At 38.4% G+C, this 17,074-nt stretch overlaps 1 protein-coding gene across 1 annotated transcript in view; it reads left to right on the forward strand.

Moving 5' to 3' along the window:
* Nucleotides 1-17,074, forward strand: part of LOC136856035 (cyclic nucleotide-gated channel beta-1-like) — a 56,649-nt gene that overhangs the window by 27,456 nt on the left and 12,119 nt on the right. The window contains exon 3 of the mRNA XM_067133587.1: nucleotides 12,085-12,125. Within this exon, the coding sequence (XP_066989688.1) occupies nucleotides 12,085-12,125 (41 nt within the window). The remainder of the gene's footprint in view (nucleotides 1-12,084; nucleotides 12,126-17,074) is intronic.

Raw genomic sequence — 17,074 nt, forward strand, 5'->3', positions numbered from 1 at the left:
TGCAGAATTTGAAATTCTCCCCTGAAGAGGGGAAAAAGTCCGGTTCATTAGGCCTAATGCGGAACGCAAAGCAGTTCGCATTTTGCCAGTGGCGTCTAATGACGGGGAGAGAGAGAGAGAGAGAGAGAGAGAGAGAGAGAGAGAGAGAGAGAGAGAGAGAGTTCAAGAAATGCTTAGCTGAATGGTAGTGGAAGAATTTTTCGTGTGAAGTTGAAATGAGAGAGAGAGAGAGAGAGAGAGAGAGAGAGAGAGAGAGAGAGAGAGAGAGAGAGAGAGAGAGAGAGGAACACATCTTTCAACCAGTATTACAGGCAGACTGATGCTTTCCAATCAGAATAATTACGGCTCTCAGCTTTGGGGAAATCTCGCTTTTTTCTCGACAATCCGTAAGAACAGCGCCGAGATGGACCACTTTTGGGGTGCAAAAACAGATATATGGACCATTTTGGGGCTGGAAAAAAATATGGACCACTTTTGGGGTGCAAAAATATGGACCACTTTTGGGGTGCAAATACTGTTATATGGACCACTTTTGGGCTGCAAAAACAGATATATGGACCATTTTTGGGGTGCAAAAAATACGGACCCCTCTTGGGCTGCAAAGACAAAAATATGGACCACTTTTGGGGTGTGGGGGCCTTGCAAAGACCTTCATATTGCTTTGCAAGTCCTAACAAAAGCCAAAATAAACAAAAATAAGCAAGGAATTCAAAAAAAGAGACATAATCTAAGTTCCGTTACATATATCGTAAGTTTTAAAAGTGTCTACGTAAGTTCCTTTACGTCTATCGTAAGTCTGAAAGTGTCCAAGTATCGTAGGTATTGTAAGACGGCCCAAAAAGTAACTTTGAGGAAGTGATATGACTTAAAATAATGTTATAGGTCTAGACTCCATTTCAGAAGCAGTAAGGTGTATCAAGAGACTTATATAAGGTTCGTAAATGCATTATTTTTGCTGGTCACGTTCTCTGTCGAGCTTAAAAAGTTCATATAAACGAATAAAGTGGAACTTAAACGATTCAGTCTTCCTTTGAAGTTATTATTCAATCTCCCAAAACGGGCTAAAGATTCAGGAAACGAAAATGAACAAAATTACCGAGCGTATTTTACCTAGAAGTTAAGCCTAGCCATATTGTCTCTCTCAGGACAAAGCACGTTCAATCTCTCACGGCAAAGCAAACGTTCGCTGGCCCATTTTTCCGGTACGATTATCCGCTTCCATGGCGCTAAATCCTTTTTGGGAATTACGACCTACTTGGGTGTTATAAACTTTAAAACTTCATCTTGTTTCAATATCCCGCAGGACTGCTCGCGCACGGACGCGTTTGTTCGCTTGGACGAACGTTCGCGGGTTCAGCGAACGCTCAAGCGTTCGCGTACCCACTTCCTGAACGCAGCTTCTTCTTCTTACGAGAACGTGTGTCAGAGTGAATTTACCTTCGCAGAGTCTCCTAAAAGCTCAACACTTGCTTCTACCTAAAATTATATACTCCATTTGCCTCCGCCGTCGGCCTCCACGTTAAAAAAAGTTGAAAAGGAATGCTATTAATATTTTGGGATCATCAAATCCCATTTCGCTTCAAGGAAGGGGCCATTAGGCCCCATCCCAAAAAATATTTTAGGAGCAATTCTGGGTCACAATTTGGCTCCACCGGAAAAAAAAAATGTTGACCAGACACCAGTTTTTTTATACAAAAAATACAATTTGGAAGGCCCTCGTTACTTTAAGAGGGAGAGAGAGAGAGAGAGAGAGAGAGAGAGAGAGAGAGAGAGAGAGAGAGAGAGAGAGAGAGAGAGAGTTGTTTAATCCGGTATAATTTCCCTGACGTCAGCAGAATCTATTTTCAGATTAATCCTTTTTCCAAATAAGGTTTTCTTTTATCATTCACTCTAAGTAGGCTCTATTTTAAATCAGTATTTAGGTGAGATCTTCCAGGTGAGAGAGAGAGAGAGAGAGAGAGAGAGAGAGAGAGAGAGAGAGAGAGAGAGAGAGAGAGAGAGAGAGAGAACTTCAATCTCATTCTATTAATTATGAAAAAATAAGAAAAAATTAAAGTAGGAAAAACGTATCATAGTTATTCTTGAGGATAATAGAGTTATTATAGAATTAATATAGAGTCAGAGTTATTATAGAGTGTCACAGAGCTATTATAGAGTTATAATAGTTATTCTAGAGAATTACAGAGTTACTATAGAGGATAACAGAGTTATTAGAGAATTGTAGAATGTCACAGAGCTATTGTAGAGTTATTATAGAGTATTATAGAGTTAATATAAAGTATTATAGAGTTAATATAGAGTATTATAGAGTTGTAGAGTTATTATAGAGTGCCATCGAGCATTATAGAGTTATTACAGTGCATTATAGAGCAAATACGTCCTTCTTCAGGAGAGAATATTCAAATGTGGCTTCCGAATTCTCTCCAGAAACTTTTGAAATGGGCCAATCAGAAACCCATTAGTCCTGGGCAAACGGTTTAGAGGCCAGGCTCTGCCCCAGAGAGAGAGAGAGAGAGAGAGAGAGAGAGAGAGAGAGAGAGAGAGAGAGAGAGAGAGAGATGAAACATTAATATCACCAAGGCAAGTCTGAAGTTAAATTGATTTATTTTGAATCAATATTTTGGTGGTATCTTCCCATGGCATTTGAGAGAGAGAGAGAGAGAGAGAGAGAGAGAGAGAGAGAGAGAGAGAGAGAGAGAGAGAGAGAGAGAGAGAGAGATGAAATATTAATATCACCAAGGCAAGTCTGAAGATAATTGATTTACTTTGAATCAATATTTTGGTGGTATCTTCCCATGGCATTTGAGAGAGAGAGAGAGAGAGAGAGAGAGAGAGAGAGAGAGAGAGAGAGAGAGAGAGAGAGAGAGAGAGAGAGAGAGGTTTGAAGTCTCACTCCAAACACTGATAGATTACGAGGGTTCAGATAACAAGAGAGAGAGAGAGAGAGAGAGAGAGAGAGAGAGAGAGAGAGAGAGAGAGAGAGAGAGAGAGAGAGAGGCAAAACACCATGTTCAGTATGAATCGCACTTTTGTCGGACACAAAAAAAGACCCGTTAAAAGCATCCGCTATTTTTTGGGCGGATATTGGCCACCGTGCTTGTAAAGCCACTCAGAGTGATTATATTCTCTCTCTCTCTCTCTCTCTCTCTCTCTCTCTCTCTCTCGGTGTTGCGTTTGTAACTGCGGTTGATATATATCTGTTGCTCCAGTTTTGATTATTATTATTATTATTATTATTATCATTATTATTATTATTATTATTATTATTATTATTATTATTATTATTATTATTGAACGAACAGTCAATAGTTTTGGTGTTGAATTCCCTTATCGACTTATTTATTTCATTTCAAAGTCCTATACATAACAGTAAGCCAGTCCTCCTTCACAGAATTCCAAAGACCCTCTCCTCCTCCTCCTCCTCCTCCTCCTCCACACAGTCATTCAAGACTCCCTCCTCAGAAGACCTGCAGGAAAATCCGTACAATTCCTTCTATATCAGTCTTCTCCTTTTATCTTATGATTCTCCTATATTCCCCAAAAGGACCTTCAATTTCTCTCCTTCCCTTTCCTCAAAATTCTCTAGGTGAATTCCCTCCTCGAAAATCCTTGGACTTTGCACTCCATCTATGGCTCTCTCTCTCTCTCTCTCTCTCTCTCTCTCTCTCTCTCTCTCCTCTGCGGAGAAATTCAATAGCATGCAGCCTCCCCTAAAACCGATATACGCAGTTATCGTTAGTTGGAATCCTTTGCAAACAGGAGGCAAAAGTGAATCGGATCAAAAAAACTAGTAGAGAACAAATGGGCAAGTTTCCTTCCCTCTTCCACGTGAAACCAGATGTCTAATCAAGAGCTTTGGCCCTCGTTAGGATCAGATGTCCACCCCAGAAATGGAGAGAGGAAAGGAAGAAATGGGAAGGAAATGGAGTGAATTTGGGGAGTTTTGAGACCTGTTAGCATCTGGTATCTCTTAGGGTTCGTCCGGGTTACAGAGGAACGTGTTGTCGACATGTTGGAGACTTGTTGCATACATGTCACCGACATGTTGGACACAAGTTGCATACTTGCGGTTGCAAACGAGTCAACGAACATTCGGTAGGCACGCTTCGGAAGCTAATCAAATACATGTCACAGACAGGTTGCAAACGACTCTACAAATCTTTGGTTGGCACGCACTGGAAACTAATCAAGCACATGTCGTACGCAAGTTGAAAACAATTCTATAAGCCTTTGTTCAAGACATATCAGAAACTTGTCACCTACATGTCACAAACAGGTCGACAACAATTCTATGAACCTTTGTTCAACACACAACGGAAACTTGTCACCTACATGTCACAAACAGATTGACAACAATTCTATAAGCCTTTCTTCAAGAACATCAGAAACTTGTCACCTACATGTAACAAACATGTCGAAAACTGTTCTGTCAACCTTTGTTCAACACAAATCAGAAACTTGTCACCTACATGTCACATACAGGTCGAAAACAATTCTATAAACCATTATTCAAGACAAACCTTTGTTCAACACAAATCAGAAACTTGTCACCTACATGTCACATACAGGTCGAAAAGGAACCAAACATCGACTATATAATATATATATATATATATATATATATATATATATATATATATATATATATATATATATATATATATATATATATATATATATATATATATATATATATATATATATATATATATATATATATATATATATTTACCCCATCATAAAGTACTCTGGATTCCATTTAGGATAAACAGCTCATTTGCTTATCTAAATAACAGAATGCTTTTTCCAATTCTGTAATGTTTAACCGTAATATTATCCCGGCATTTTGCATAATTAATATTCATTGCTCGCCTGTGATGAATAGGTTCTCTTCCCAAATTGCATTCGAGTGCAGATCGTTTGCAAAAAGTTATTGTCAGAATGAGATACACAACGAGAACCTTGTGTTGGTTTTATGTACGTATTGGAGTTAATGGAGGTTGGGTTATTGGGTCTGGCTGGAATCTTTAACCTGGAATGTATAGAAATATATATATTCCTAGAGAGAGAGAGAGAGAGAGAGAGAGAGAGAGAGAGAGAGAGAGAGAGAGAGAAACATTGCAACTTCTCATCATACCAGAAAAGTAATGAAATGAATACCTAAAGGACCTGACTTCTATTCGGCACTGCTGGCTCGGGAGAGAGAGAGAGAGAGAGAGAGAGAGAGAGAGAGAGAGAGAGAGAGAGAGAGAGAGAGTGTACTCAGGGCTAACGACCTAACTATCCCCAAAACGAGCGCAGGGGCGATGGTATCCAATAACTCATTAGGCAGAGAGGCGTGACTCAAATGTCACTGAGGAAAGGCCGACGTGTCTAGAAATAATATTGTTTCCCCTGGGGGGATACAAGGCCTAAAATATTATTTGAAGGGGATACAACCTTTAGAAAATAAGCTAGCTAATATGTGTCATGGGGATACAATGTCTACAAATAATCTTTGAAGGGGGATACATGCATCGATGGGGATACCGCTTTTAAAAATAGCCTATCTATTATTTGTCAGAGGGATACAATGTCTAGAAATGATCTTTGAAGTGAGGATACATGCTTCGAAAATACTATAAATATTATTTGCCTGAGGGATACACTGCCTAAAAATATAATTGAAAGGGGGATACACGCCTTGAAAATACTAGAAATTTTATTTTCCTCTGGGATACAGAGCCTAAAAATATTATTTGAGGGGATGCAAGCTTTAAAAATATTCGGAATTTTATTTGTCAGAGGGATGCAACGGCTATAAAAAATATTTGAAGGGGATACAAGCATCGAGAATACTATAAATATTATCTGCCTGAGGGATAGAAGCCTTAAAATATAACTGAAAATCCCAAAAATATTTTCAGAAAAGCCTAAAAATATTTTAAGAGAATATTTACCAACCCAATAAAAATTTCTTTATCGGGATTAAACGATGCACAAACCTAATTTGCATATATGTAAAACTGACCCTTTGCTGCCAAAGCTGTTTAATATTTATTGCTTTGTAATGGGGCATTGAGTCCAGTGGGAGTTGCATCAATGCAACTTTATTGTGCATTGATACATTTTGAAAAACATTTTGGTACTTTTGTGATGTTGAATGTGTTTTTATATGTATGTATATATGTATATATATACTTATTTATAAACATATTTCTATATATACAGACTCTAAATACCTTTCTCTTGTACATAATACGTAATTATTTACCAAAAAAATTCAACCCTGACACAAAAAAAATTGAAAAAAATCGTAATTTTAACACTCACCAACAGCTGTGTTGGGCTGATCTCGCGTCATTCTCGTGTGCCACGTCAACGAGGAGGCTTCTAGGACGAATATATCGAAAATTACGTTGTATAAAGCTAAGATATATAAAGCAATGCGGATTTAAATAGACATTTTCTGTCGTGAAAGTGGACTATAGCCTAGTGGGTGGTACACAAATTAGCGTTAGTTTTACCGCCATATTTCTTTATATTTTACCTTAATTTTCACGTCTGTCGTCTCAAATAAGTCTTGGAAATATTCTACACCGGAAAATATCGTTAATACGTTATATGAAAGTAAGATATATAAAGAAATGTGGATTTAAATTGCAATTTTTTGTGACTCGCCTACAGCCTAGCCAGAAGTTTCCAGAGTTAGGTTAGTTTTACCGTCATATTTCCTCCTATTTCGCCTTAATTTTCACGTCTAGTGTCCCAAATAACTCTTGGAAATATTCTACACCGGAAAATATCGCAAATTACGTTATATGAAGCTAAGATATACAGAATATATATAACGAATTGTGGATTTAAATTGCAATTTCTGTAAGGTATAGCCTACAGCCTAGCAGGCGTTACCCGAATTAGTGTCGATTTTACCGTCATATTTCTTTAAATTTCGCCCAAATTTTCACATTTTTAGTCTCAAAAAGGTCTTAGATATATTCTCCATTGATCACCGCTCAAAAAATCGATCGAAATCGCGAGAAAAATCGAAAAAAAAACAAAAATATAGATCACTATACGACACAGCACTTGTTAAATATTGACACTGAATGGTAAACAATAGACTGAGGGCCGAAGGTGGATGTTTGGAGCGCCGTGATTGGCCGGGGGTTGTTGTCGGATGATACGAGCTCGCTGATTGGCCGGTCGCCCGAGTCACACCACTGCTTAGCTTTGCAGATTGATTTTTGCAAAGAAATGTTGATTTTTCTTGCAAATAACTCGATTAAATGATTAATATTAGCGATATATGATATATATAATGATTAAAAAGACGTATAAATAATGACAAATGGCAGAAAATTATTCAAACATATATAAATAACCGTTTTTAATTGGTCGTTTCGTTCCAACAGTCACTCGCTGTACAATCGTTATTCCTAAGAAACTACTCCACTTGCCCGTCCTTCCTACAGTTCCTGTAATTATTCATTAGTTATTCACTTCCCCTCAATGAATAAGGTTCTTATCCCTCCTAAGACGAACTGGGACTCGATCGATCGCTAAAATTCGTCGTTAAAATTCCTGGAAACTGGAAGATTCCTGCGCATAGGCCTAATTGTAAGTTAACTTTGTGATCACATTTTTTTATTTTAATGCTTCGTAGATTATATTATTACGAGCTGTGCTTGTAATTAATGCAGGAATTACTAGCAATTACAAGACGTTGTGTAATTGTTCGTGATGTATTTGTAATTTAAAGCTTGTAAAGAAATATATTATTATGTAATGTGGGTTTATAATTTCAATATGGCTACCTTTGACTCTTGATTCACTTATTACAGTTATTCCTTCAATATTGTTTGATTTGTTTATTATTTTCAATCCCCTTTCCACTTAAATCCCTTTCCTGTAAATCCCGGATTTGTTGATAACACCAGGCACCTTCTAGACAGAATATCTTCAGATAAATCCCCCTTAACATATGGTACTCCAAGATACAAATACCTTTAGATAAATCCCCCTTAACATGCAGTGCTTCAGGACACAAATATCTGTAGATAAATCCCTTTTAACAATAGACACCAAGAGACAATATCTTCAGATAAATCCCCCTTTTAACATACGGTACTCCAAGACGCAAACATCTTTAGATAAATCCCTTTTAACAATAGGAACAGATACAAATATCTTCAGATAAATCCCTTTTAATATGGGCATCCAGACACGAAATATCTCCAGATAAATCCCCATAAATCCCTCTTGATTCCTTGACCGTAACTTTCGCCGCATCATCAAAGTCTTATAAGGCTTACGAAGCCATGTAATGATAAGAAGCTTTGGTCCTTTCCAAAAGCCTTTTAATCTCGTTACAAACGCGGCAAAATCAACGAGAAATGGGACTTTTGGGACATCAAAGGCCCCCCTAACGACTGAGTCACGACTCTGCATGAGTTAATGAGGGTTTTCCTTGAGTCACGACTCACTGGATGAGTGAATGAGTTTGAGATGAGTCAGGTGAAGAAACGAGTGATTGGTCTAATGGGATTGTAACTAGATAGGTGGGCAGTGAGTCAATGAGGATTGTTCCCGAGTCGCGACTCACAGGATGAGTGAAATGAGTTTGAGATGAGTCAGATGAGGAAATGAGTCACTGGGTTACAATAGGTTTGAGTACGTAAGCACGTGAAACTACAAATTCCATCACCAAACTGAATTACCACGCCAGGTACAAGCCAAGCCCACTTATCAACCTTAGCCCGGCCGTTACGGGAGGTAATTCCATTGTAATTCCATCGTCTGATCGGCCAATTCCTCTTGCAGAGCCTCAGGTGGCCCTTGGGAATTTACTGGCTGTAACTATGCTGCCTGGAGGAGGCGTTGCCAGCACACAGATCACTCGAGTGGTACTTGAGAAACTCAGGTGGAAGGGCTGGAGAATGTCGACTCGAATTGTGGATGGTCTTTGGGGAGTCAGGATCAGAGAGACGTGGTTGTAGCCTTCGACAGATAAGACAGAAATGTGGTTGTAGCCTTCGACAGGTTAGACAGAGACGTGGGGTGTAGCCTTCGTCTATAAACTTCCAAACATTCGGAAAAATTCAGAAGCCATCCAGACAATCATTTTTGTTCAACAAAAGATGAACATGCTGCAGTTTTCCAGAGTCATCTGGAAAGCCAAAAGAACTGGAGTGTTTGTAAATAGGTTTATATTTATTACTCAGCCAAAGATAAACATGCTGGAGTTTTCCAGATACCTCTGGAAAGTTCCAACCACAGACAGACATGCTGAAGCTTTCCAGACTCATCTGGAAAGCCATAAGACCTGGAATATTTATTAAAAAATGTTTATACTTCAAACAATATTTATCATTCAGCCAAGACAGTCATGCTGAAGTTTTCCAGACTCCTCTGGAAAGCCAAAATAACCTGGAATATTTACTAAACATATTTACATCTCAATCTTTATTATTCAGACATGCTGAAGCTTTCCAGACTCATCTGGAAAGCCAAAAGAACCTGGAATATTTACTGAAAAATGTTTATATCCCAAACTTTATGATTCAGACATGCAGAAGCTTTCCAAACTCATCTGGAAAGCCAAAAAAACCTGGAATATTTACTGAAAAATGTTTATATCCCAAACTTTATTATTCAACACCTCTGGTTTAATCTTGGTCTTCTCTTTGATCTAGTTCCACCTCATCCACAAAATCAATTTCCATCTTTATAGGTTTTTGGGGGGCAATTTTGAAGCCCCATTTCTCTCGCAAGGCTGTGTAAGAAGGAATTTCCAGGCTGACTGGAAATCGTTCCAGACTCTCTTTGACGATGATCGTCTTTGTTCCAGTACCAGGGAGCTTTTCTGTTCCAGCAATAGGGAGGAACTGGAATAAGTAACAGTAGACTTTCCAGGCATACTGCAAATCGTTCCAGACTTATTTTCTAGTTAATCGTCTATGTTCCAGTTCAAAGGAGCTTTTTCTTGTGTTCCTGTGTCCTTGAAGACTTGTTTTCACGTTCCTTAGTTACTGTTCCATGATATAAATAAAAGGAACAGGAACAAGCAACAGTAATCTACTTTCCAGGAGGATTGTAAATCGTTCCAGATTTTTATTCATGCTCATTATGTCTGTTCCAGTACTAAGGAGCTTCTTCTTGTGTTCCTGTGTCCTTGAAAACTTGTTTTCACGTTCCTTAGTTACTGTTCCATGAATAAGTAACAATAAGTAGCAATAATCCACGAAGACAAGTTACTTAACCGAGAAACAATACAAAGTTTCCTTCATCAATTTCTGAGGCCACAGGAAATTCATCATTATTAATCTCATTCCAGTCCGCCCCCTTTTTGCCATTCCCGGGAATGGGAATCTCGGGAATTAGGAATTACCAGGGGGCTAAGGAGGCTTGCCTGGCTGGAATAAAGAAGCGTTTATGGATGATGTGACTCGTTGTTGCCAGCAATTGTGCGGCAATTGGGTTGGTTTGAGGTTTAATGGAGATTATGGTGTTGTTGCGTTAAGAGGATTATTCTCTCTCTCTCTCTCTCTCTCTCTCTCTCTCTCATCAGGAAGGCTCTCTCTCTCTCTCTCTCTCCTCTCTTGGAAGAGCATCAGGAAAGGTAAATCCCTCTCTCTCTCTCTCTCTCTCTCTCTCTCTCTCTTGGAAGAGCATCAAGAAGGCTCTCTCTTTCTCTCTCTCTCTCTTGGAAGAGCATCAGGAATCTCTCTCTCTCTCTCTCTTTCTTGGAAGAGCATCAGGAAAGGTCCCTCTCTCTCTCTCTCTCTCTCTCATCAGGAAGGCTCTCTCTCTCTCTCTCTCTCTCTTGGAAGAAAGGTATCAGAAAGGCTCTCTCTCTCTCTCTCTCTCATCAAGAAGGCTCTCTCTTTCTCTCTCTCTCTCTTGGAAGAGCATCAGGAAAGCTCTCTCTCTGTCTCTCTCTCTCTCTCTCTCTCTCATCAGGAAAGGTAAATCTCTCTCTCTCTCTCTCTCTCTTGGAAGAGCATCAAGAAGGCTCTCTCTTTCTCTCTCTCTCTCTTTGGAAGAGTCTCAGGAAAGGTAAATCTCTCTCTCTCTCTCTCTCAACGTGTCTATTGCACTCAATTACCAATTCTGACGAGCCTCCGAAACAAATAATGAAAAACTTTCAATGGAATCATTCATCAAACATCATTCAACTTATAATGACCCAATTGGGGGTCACGAATTCCATCAGAAAAAATAAAATCGCGAAATTTGGAAATTATATTTTAAAAAAAAATAGAAATTTGTATTTTTCAATTCAGAAAATTATTTAGGTCTGAATTCGTTGGCGTTGCATTTGGTCTCTCTCTCTCTCTCTCTCTCTCTCTCTCTCTAAAACTTTAACTCTGTATAGAGCATTAGGGAGGGTAAATGTCTCTCTCTCTCTCTCTCTCTCTCTCTAAAACTTTAACTCTGTATAGAGCATTAGGGAGGGTAAATGTCTCTCTCTCTCTCTCTCTCTCTCTCTCTCTCTCTCTCTCTCTCTCTCTCAGGAAGGGTAAATCTCTCTCTCTCTCTATCTCTCTCTCTCTCTCTCTCTCACTTTAAAAAGCATTAGAAATGGTAAATGTTTCTCTCTCTCTCTCTCTCTCTCTCTCACTTTAAAAAGCATTAGAAATGGTAAATGTCTCTCTCTCTCTCTCTCTCTCTCTCTCTCTCTCTCTCTCTCTCTCTCTCTCTCTCTCAGGCGCATGTGCAGAGCAAACCATGCACTCTCTCTCTCCCTCGGGTCCGAGCTCGAAATCCCATTATTCCAGCGTCCTTGGAGCCACTAGGCCTAGGAGATTAGTGCCTGTCGCCGCTCTGTTTAATGAAGCAGTTGTATGTCTTCAGTTTATTGTGATATTTTTTCGTCCGTGCAAAACTTTGAGGCGATTGTTTGCGATCAGGTAAACGCGTGTAATCTCACACCTCGTCGTTTTAGTGGAATGTCTGTGCGTGTTTGTCTGTCATACAACCTTATATCGAGACCACCGAAAGATAGATCTGTACAGGAAACTCGACTGGCATGTTTTACTTGCTGTGTGTAGGACTGACCATGGAGTTTGAAACAGGAATAATGTTTGTCTTTTTGCCTTTCAGGAAACCTGATGGGGCTGATTCAACTAATATCAAGACACTCGGTGAGTAAAAATATTGAATTTTAAATGTTTTTAGTCTTGTGGGCTCAAAAATTTATTTTTTGTAAGTTTGTCCTGTGGCCTCAAAAATTTATTTTTTGTAGGTTTGTCCTGTGGCCTCAAAAATGTATTTTTTGTAGGTTTGTCCTGTGGCCTCAAAAATTTATTTTTTGTAGGTTTGTCCTGTGGCCTCAAAATGTATTTTTTTGTGGCCTCAAAAATGGTTTGTCCTGTGGCCTCAAAAATTTATTTTTGTATTTTCCTGTGGCCTCAAAAATTTATTTTTTGTAGGTTTGTCCTGTGGCCTCAAAAATGTATTCTTTGTAAGTTTGTCCTGTGGCCTCAAAAATGTATTTTTGTAAGTTTGTCCTGTGGCCTCAAAAATGTATTTTTTGTAAGTTTGTCCTGTGGCCTCAAAAATGTATTTTTTGTAAGTTTGTCCTGTGGCCTCAAAAATGTATTTTTTGTATTTTTGTCCTGTGGCATCAAAAATTTATTTTTTGTAGGTTTGTCCTGTGGCCTCAAAAATGTATTTTTGTAGGTTTGTCCTGTGGCCTCAAAATTTTATTTTTTGTAAGTTTGTCCTGTGGCCTCAAAAATTTATTTTTTGTAGGTTTGTCCTGTGGCCTCAAAAATTTATTTTTTGTAGGTTTTTGTCCTGTGGCATCAAAAATTTATTTTTTTGTAGGTTGACCTTTAGTAAGTTGTAAAGAACATTGCCCAAGAGTTGTCTATTGATTTTCATTACAAAATGAAAGTTGGGACGTTTATTGTGCTAGTTACAGATCGGGTACAGATTCCTACAACTGTCTGTCAGTTTAACAGACACTCCACCACCGACAACAGACAAAAATTTCCAATTCGTTTTTCATTTTGGCAGAACAGAAGTCTTTTAAAGTTTCAAATTTAATAGACAGGTAGAAGCTACTTAAATGTTTGGAAGTCAATTAGGCAGTTAGGAACCAAGGTATTTTAGGTATTTCACTCGTGGGAATAGGACCCACCTCTGCCGAATTAGGGGTGTGTGCTAGAAAATTGGGTTTCTTGTGTAATTCGTGACCAAAAATCAATATGAAAAATAATAATCCACTGTTTTGTCGACATAGAATTCTTTGATAAGCAAAGATTTATACGTAAAGGGTTCATTATAGATGCAATACTTCCCTAATCTGTATGATTTCAATATATCAGTTTTGCAAATATGCTTTTACCCATAAGAATTTCATAAAATGTTTTTATTTCTTGCGGTTTTTACGGTTCCCTGGGAACAAGTTCCTGCAACATTTGCAAGTGTTGTCATTCATAGCTCCCTCTTTATTTGCATTCCGGCATTTTATGATCGTGAAAGCATTTTATTTTGTTGTGTGGGAATTATTTTGTGGTATTTTTTCTTTTAAGGATATTTGTGGGAGTGTCTAATAATAATAATAATAATAATAATAATAATAATAATAATAATAATAATAATAATAATAATAATAAGGGTTTCAGTGCTATCGTACGAACCTAAACATGAACCTCGTGACGTCATCATCCTCCTCCCCTACTCTAAACTATCGTACATTTCCCCCCTTAAAAAATCGTCGTACTTATCTACCAGTTATCGTACATTCCTCTGAAAGGCGTCGTTTTGTATCCTTTATAAAAGCCAGGATGCTTCAGAGCAATCCTGAACAGCTCTAGCTTTCATCCTTTCACTCGCAAAGTCGGCGGAGTGCAAGAACTATTGCACTCTTTTGCACTATGCTTTTTTTTTTGTACGAAATGAGGGTGACATATTCTCCTTAATGTTTCCTTACGCAATGCTATGAATTCTATATATTTATGAACGTAATAAACATTATAAATTTAATTTCACTATTAAAGGTGTTTGGTAAAGCTTTGTACTGTCTCTCTCTCTCTCTCTCTCTCTCTCTCTCTCTCTCTCTCTCTCTCTCTCTCTCTCTCTCTCTCTCTCTCTCATGCCAAGATATGAATGAGGAAGGCTTAAAACCATAATTTTGGTGCTTCCTTACAGAGTCAAGAAACACTTAAGTTTTAGAATTTAAAGCTTCTCTCTCTCTCTCTCTCTCTCTCTCTCTCTCTCTCTCTCTCTCTCTCTCTCTCTCTCTCTCTCTCTCTCTCTCTCTCTCTCTCTGCCGAGGACCTAAACAGCATGAAATATGGCCCATGCAGCTGAAGGCAGGAGATCCCATTATGCAAATATAGTCAGTCCTACCGGAATATCTTTCTACTATACAGGATCTCTCTCTCTCTCTCTCTCTCTCTCTCTCTCTCTCTCTCTCTCTCTCTCTCTCTCTCTCTCTCTCTTCCCCTTCAATAAGAAACATCACTTCAAACCTTCTGTTAGAACGAAAATTCTTCAATTCCCAAACCACTCGTGAATCAGAGAAAGAAACTCACAACTTTCTTTCTCTCTCTCTCTCTCTCTCTCTCTCTCTCTCTCTCTCTCTCTCTCTCTCTCTCTCTCTCTCTCTCTCTCTCCAATAATCAGAGAATTGGCCAAAATGAGCGAAATTGGTCGGAAGGAAAACTGTAATGGTTCTCATTCTCTCGTCTCGAGGGAAGCAGGCAGGATGAGGAGGCCCTCGAGTTGAATTAAGTTAAAAGCTTTTGGGATTTTCTGTAAGTTGGGATAATATAATATATATATATATATATATATATATATATATATATATATATATATATATATATATATATATATATAAATAAATGGTTGGGGAACATGAATAAATGGATGATGATTCAGGAATTGAATAGTTTGTGAATATTTTGATGGTTTAAACCAAGTTTTTGGTCGTTTTCATTCATTTAGTGAAATGATTCATATCGTCTCTCACTTTCTCGCTTTATTACACTTTCTCTCATCTGTCTTCTTTATTCCCTCTCATTTCCTTTCTTTCTCCCTCTTCTTCGTCGCTTCGTAGACGCGAATAAAGAACAAAAACTCTCGAAAAATTTATTGCTGTAGCTTTCTCTCGCTTTCTCTCGCTTTCTCTCGCTTTCTTCTATCACTTTCTCGCTTGATCCACATTCCTTACTCTATTTCGTGTCTGTTCTCTCATTTTCTCTCTCCGTTCCCCTTCTTCGTCGCTTCGCAGACGCGAAAAAGGAACAACTTTCGAAAGTATCTCTCGCTGACGATGTGATACAAATATGGTGAATGTGAGGGGCCGTTCTAAAGGCAAGTTTCCTCTATTACTACTAACTCTACCTCTTCTTCTTCTTCTTCTTCTTCCCATTCTGTGTAAGACAGCAAATCCTCTTCAAGAACGTCCCCCTAGTTCATTACCCTGAAAATGTCGCCAATAACGAGTCCTGTAAGCTTTTACCTCAGGTGGAAAATACTCTCGGGAGAGAGAGAGAGAGAGAGAGAGAGAGAGGTGCTGGGTGTCCCAGATAATGAGGGGACAACTTCCCCTGTCGTCTATAGATAAGGAGGTGTTTCAAGAAAAGGCTTCAAAATAAAAATTGTTTGTTAAATTTTTCTTTATAGTTTTTAGTTTTTTTTTATTTTGAGGCCGACGGGGGTGGGGAGCCTCGTTCAGCAAGGGTAGATGTATTGATTGATAGAGCTCAGTCCATTTTTAACACCATTACGAGACTCTCTCTCTCTCTCTCTCTCTCTCTCTCTCTCTCTCTCTCTCTCTTTGGGTTAATATATTCACAGGCGTCTGCTTAACTGTCTGTTTAAAACTTTATTTTTTAAACTGGCTTTCGTGAATGGATATACTCTCTCTCTCTCTCTCTCTCTCTCTCTCTCTCTCTCTCTCTCTCTCTCTCTCTCTCTCTCTCTCTCTCTCTCTGTGGGCTAATATATTCAGCCACGCTGTCTTGCATATGTTTACAAGATAATCCATCTCTGAACAATATTTTTTAGGCACGTCGCCCCTTCACTCACAATTTTTAAAATGTCTCGTCTCTTAGCTAAACCAACTTATCTACTTTGCTTTGTCCTTTTAAAATGTTGCACCTCCCAGCTTATATTTTTAAAGGTGGCTCTCATTTTAATATTGTTTTTAAAACGTGCTCTTCTTTTTAATAATGTTGCGAGGTTCGTGTTCGTCGGGAAAAATATGATTTTAGGCTCGTTGTCGCTTTAGGCTGACACTGTTGCCAATTTCTTTGAAACCAGACACTGATGATTTTTTCGTTTTTGATTTTGTTTAATTCCCTGTATAAATTGGCTTGTTGCGAGCGTGCATTTGCATATACGGATGGTTAGGTATCTGTTTATTCTATGTATATATATCTATATATGTGTGTGTGTGTCAATATAAGGAGCCCATAAAATGTGGAAAATAAAGGCTACATTTCAGAGACCAGACTGTCTCTCTCCTCAGGAGAGTTGACAATTTCTCTTTAATCTTCTTAATCGCTGGTTGGAGGAAGGTTTTACCTATAATATATATATATATATATATATATATATATATATATATATATATATATATATATATATATATATATATATTATAATAATAGTTTATATTTATATATATACATAAACTACAAACTCCAAATATATTTACCAAACAAACAGTATAAACCCAACCCACAAAGCCTCGGTAGTTAAACATGGAATTCACGACTAATTCAATACCTCTGCATATTGAAGACCCGGCCAACTTGTGCGCAGCCCTGGGCAGAAACTGTTCTGCCGCAAACCGCACACATTCGCTTTCGTGCCCCCAAAATGGCATTAGGTGCGTTAACCACTCCAGGGCCTGGCGCAGTTTGTAATGGTCTGTAGAGGGCGCATAAAGCAGGTTTTAAACCTTTCCTGTATTCTCCGTTGGCGCGGAGGTGATAAACTCTGCGGTCTTTGGACCGACGGTTTCGCTTGCCGTGGTTTTAAGATGGTTGTGTATCTGGGTTTTATAAATGAGATTTTTTATGTTATGGTTTTTGTTGTTAGTGTATCAATTTATTTTAAAAAGGAGGCTAGT

The sequence above is a fragment of the Macrobrachium rosenbergii genome, chromosome 34 (assembly GCF_040412425.1).
Source record: "Macrobrachium rosenbergii isolate ZJJX-2024 chromosome 34, ASM4041242v1, whole genome shotgun sequence".
In the NCBI taxonomy this organism is placed as follows: domain Eukaryota; kingdom Metazoa; phylum Arthropoda; class Malacostraca; order Decapoda; family Palaemonidae; genus Macrobrachium; species Macrobrachium rosenbergii.